Source organism: Entamoeba histolytica, genomic scaffold (genome assembly GCF_000208925.1).
Source record: "Entamoeba histolytica HM-1:IMSS scf_1104750519259 genomic scaffold, whole genome shotgun sequence".
NCBI lineage: Eukaryota > Evosea > Mastigamoebida > Endamoebidae > Entamoeba > Entamoeba histolytica.
Window position 1 is genome coordinate 1 of NW_001915080.1, and position 4,823 is coordinate 4,823.

General features: G+C 25.9%; 3 protein-coding genes across 3 annotated transcripts, besides 1 other annotated feature; 1 reads left to right on the plus strand and 2 right to left on the minus strand.

Moving 5' to 3' along the window:
* Positions 1-826: a repeat region.
* Positions 827-1,019: 193 nt separating this feature from the next.
* On the plus strand, positions 1,020-1,442 carry EHI_197660 (uncharacterized protein; the record flags this gene model as incomplete). Its single annotated transcript, XM_645732.1, has 1 exon — positions 1,020-1,442. One exon carries the CDS (start codon positions 1,020-1,022, stop codon positions 1,440-1,442), a length of 423 nt encoding a protein of 140 aa, XP_650824.1.
* Positions 1,443-1,494: 52 nt separating this feature from the next.
* EHI_197670 (ABC transporter, putative) lies at positions 1,495-3,921 on the minus strand (the record flags this gene model as incomplete). The annotated part of the gene is made up of 1 exon (XM_645733.1): positions 1,495-3,921. One exon carries the CDS (start codon positions 3,919-3,921, stop codon positions 1,495-1,497), a length of 2,427 nt encoding a protein of 808 aa, XP_650825.1.
* Positions 3,922-4,175: 254 nt separating this feature from the next.
* On the minus strand, positions 4,176-4,682 carry EHI_197680 (uncharacterized protein; the record flags this gene model as incomplete). The annotated part of the gene is made up of 1 exon (XM_001913990.1): positions 4,176-4,682. The coding sequence occupies one exon, from the start codon at positions 4,680-4,682 to the stop codon at positions 4,176-4,178; it is 507 nt and encodes a 168-aa protein (XP_001914025.1).
* Positions 4,683-4,823: the final 141 nt, after the last annotated feature.

A 4,823-nucleotide genomic window follows, 5' to 3' on the forward strand; every position in this document is an offset into this window, starting at 1 on the left:
AGGTCATTGAATATAAAAAGAAATGCATTCATCCAAGTAGTAAAGATGCAAGAAGGAGTAAGTATGACTAGAAATATTAAATCAAAAATACTCCAAAGTGATGATTTAAAATATTTAAACATTGTCATAACACAATTGCATCCATTAATCATATATTGTTAGGATGTCCTGTAATGAAAAATCAAATATTAAAACATGATTATGTGTGTAAACAAATATATAAACAGATATTAATTACCCATTTTAATGAATTTGATGCTATTGACTTTAATAATCATCCAAAATGTATTAATAATGATAAAATGATCATAATTTACAATAAAGATTTATTAGCTAATGACAATTCATTCCATGATAGAAGACATAACATATATATTATCAAAATATGAAAGAAAAGAAATGATATATTATAGATGTTGCTATATGTCATGGCATGATTATAGAATTAAATTATATTCATAAAATAAATACAAAGAATTAAAAGAAAAATTAAGAAATAATAGAGAAATAATATATGTAGAAATAATACCTGTAATATTATCAATAAATGGATTAATACACAAAGAAATATTAAGAAGATTAAAATCCCTAAAATTACAAATATCCTTTCTCAATACTATACAAATAACAAACAAAAGCATGAAAAACGTAATGTTTTACACACTCAACACTGGCAGCACATTAGAACTAGAAGAAATAATGCGAGCATGTTAGAAATGAACTCTATTACACCAATAGAGCATATTGAAGAAACTGAAATATTCACTTATCAATATGAAAAAATCCAATAGTGGATATATCTATTAGTTGATATTTTCTTCTTTCTTTTTGTTCTTTTTTCATTAAGAATAATTCCATTTCATTTATTTTTATTATTTTATTAAAAATAGAATAACTTCTATTAAAATTAAAAAACAAAATATAGTATAAAACGTTATATATAACGCAAAAACAAATAAAACTAAAAAAAAATAAAAAGAAAAAAACTTATTAAAAAGAAACTTATAAATAATTTATTTATGAAATTATATTCATTATTCATTTATAGTGAAGCAGGCATTTGTATGTATTATTATAATTTTCTTAAAAATGAAATACCAACACAAAGACTAATTGAACACCAACAATTTATATCAGGACTAATTCAGTCAATAACTAATTTCTGTGATTGTATGAATCCTTTAGCAACACCAAATACTTTTGAATGTTTTTGTACTGACACTTACAAATTTCATTATTATCAAACACCAACAAATTTAAGATTTGTATTACTAACAGATAATTTAGCTCCTTGTTATACATCATTATTAAAAGAATATTATTTAAATTGTTATGTTCCTTCAATATCAAAGAATCCATTGTTTACTTCTCAAATAGAAAATATAAAATGTCCATTGTTAGATAAGAAAACAGAAGATTATTTTAAAACTAAAAATGATTAATAAAAATTGAATTTATTATTTTTTTACTTCATTCTATTTTAAATTCTTACAATTACATTAATGACTTACTTGCTCTATCAGCTTCAATAATTTCTATAAATGCATCTTCAAGTCCTTTTTGTTGAATTTCCCAATCTTCAATTTTTAATTCTTCTTTATGTTCTAATACTTCACTAAAAATATTACTCAGTCTTTTTTTGTCAATTGGAATCATTGCGGTTAATATACCTCTTTCTTCTTTTACTTCAACATCTTCTCCAAGTAATTGTTTTAGGAAATTAGTAACTTCTATTCGTTCTTCTGAAGCAATTTTTATATAATATCCTGGTGCATAATGATTCCTAATTCTTTGACAAGTACCTAAGGCAATAAGATCTCCATCTGACATAATACCAACTCTATCACATAAAACATCAGCCTCTTCCATAGAATGAGTAGTAATAATAATACATCTATTTCTTTGAATTTTTAAAATTAAATCCCAAACATCTCTTCTAATAGCAACATCTAATCCAGTCGTTGGTTCATCTAAAAATATAACTTTAGGATTTCCAGTCATAGCAATTGCAATACTAAGTCTTCTTCTCATACCACCAGATAATTGTGAACTTCTTCTATTTTGTGGTTTTGGATCTTTATCACTCCATAATCCAACATCTTCTAAAATATGTTTTGCAACACTCTTTGATTTTAAAAAATGTCCTTTTAATCTACAATAAAATAAAATAATTTCATAAGTTGTTAAATCTGGCCATAAAACATCAAATTGTGGACAAACTCCTACTACAGTATGAACATCTTCCATAGAATTATGTATATTATATCCACACACTGTTGCAGAACCTCCATTTGGTTCTATTAATCCGGTTAACATTGAAATAGTAGTAGTCTTCCCTGCACCATTTTGACCTAATAATCCAAATGTTTCATTACCAACTTCAAGACATAATTGATTTACTGCAGTTTGAGTATTTCCCAGTTGTTTAAATGTTTTTGTTAATCCATTAATAATAAGTGGTGATTTTGAATTCCATTCTCTTTTTTGAAACTTCTTATATTCTTTTTGTACATCATTATCTTCTGATTTTGGGTTTTTAATTTTTGATTCTCCAAGGTCATTTCTTCTCCTATTTAACCATTTTAAAAAGAATAATGGACTTTCAGGAGTTCCATATTTTCTAGGAAGAACCATATCACAATATAATCCAATAATAAGTAATATTAATGGCCATCCATATAATGATACAAATACTGGCCAATAAATGGAACGATAATTTACGGTTTTAAATATTAATAAATCACTATTCATTCTTTCTAATGCCTGAACAAATGCAAATGGTGGATAAATACAATACCATTCACCATTAGTTGCTGTTGTTGTTCCTAAAAATTCTCCAATAACTACACTTAATCCAATTGCAACTGTTACAACTGTTGATGCTATTGCACTATCATCAAATAAAGAATTTAATAATGGAATAATACATACTTGACATAATCCATATCCAGCAAAAACTCCTAATAATAATCCCCAATTTACGTCTAAAATAAATGTTACTCCAAATAATACTCCTAACAAACAATATAATATGAATTGAATCAAAAATATACAAAAGAAATAAACAATATGAAGTACCCAATATGGAGTCATTTTCATTCCTAACATTTTCATCATTTCCCTTACTCTATTACATTTATCATCAACTACAATATATAACCATTGTGGCATTGATAATGAAAAAACTATTGGTGTATATACGAAAAATAAAATTGAATCATACATAACATCATAAATCTTTGCTGGAGGTATTCCTCCTATTCCTCTTACTAATTGACTTTTTGCTTTTTCATTATTTATTAATGCATTTGACCACCATTGCATTACAAACGTAGTACATCTTTTAAATGGATCTTCATCCATAACAAATAATGAATATAATACTTTTAATGTAATCGACTTATTCATTCCTATTGTATTTAAGTTTTCTAAAATAACTGCACTTTCTGGAAGTGTTTTAGATCCATCGTATGGTGCTGCATCATAATCCGTTTGAATTTGTCTAATTCGAACCATCATATCATCAACACCCTTATCTTGAAATTGATAACTAGGATAACACCCACTACTATTTTTCATTCTTGGTATAGAATCTAATACTGTAGCATTATTTGAACATTGAGATGGATCTTGACTACCAATATAATCACCCACATACCATCCCCTAGGTGGATTCATCATTTTCCATCCATCATCATAACAAGCATCTTCAGGTGTATTATAAATTATATATGGTAATTTACTTTGTTCTCTGTCTGCCCTCATAATTAATACAATAATTCCACATAAAATAATAACAATTAACGGTAATAATTGGCAAAATAATGCACATTTATTTCTAAATAACAAAGTTAAGTTTTTCATTAATAATGCATATGCTTGTGATGTAAATGTCACTTTCTTTGCTTGAGTCCCTTCCATATTTTAATACAATAAATGATATGAAAGAACTTTATTTATTCTTTTTCTTCATCTCTTTTAGTCTTTCTTTTTATTCCTTAAAATTGTTCTTTTTTCTTTGATAATTGATGATGTGTTAACCAAATTTAAAAGGGTTTTTAATAAAAAAAATTAAAATTAAAAAACTATTTTTGAAAATAACATTTTAAATTAAACGTAATTTTTTTGTTATTACTTCTCAACAATAATTTTTAAATTACTTAAAATGAGTCAAATTACCAATCTCTCACAACACATTTATTAGAATGAACACAGAATTGTAATGGGGTAGTTTCAATAACTTTACTATCAAAATTAGCCATTAAGCTCATAGCAGCAGAGTAACAAGTGTGAGGTTTATCAGAGGCTTTACAACGAGCTAAAACCATTCGAGCAATTTTCTTTTTAGACTTTCCATTTCTTGCTTGTCTCAAAATAAATTCTGCTAAATTAACACAAACTTTACATTTTTGTTGATCTCCTTCAATTCCATCAACAATTCCATTATAACATTTTCCATGTGCTAAATTAATTTCTTTAATAATTTGATGAATTTCATCTTTAAAGTCTTTGAATTCCTCTTCTCTAATACCCATTCGTTCTTTTACCATTTTAATAGTTTGTTCATATAAACCTCTACTTCCTTTACAGACAATACTATCTTCTTCTTTCTTTAGTCTTTCAATTAAATCTTCTAATTTACCATGTTCAAATCTATATTCATTACTTCTTTTTGCTATCATTTGATCAAATTGATATTTCCATTCAACTAATTCTCCACTTACAACTCTTCTTTTCTTTTCAATGTTCTTTAATTCAAATGCAAGATGTCTTGCTCGTTTTCTTAACTTACCAATAATAGCAGATAATATTACTTTATCTTT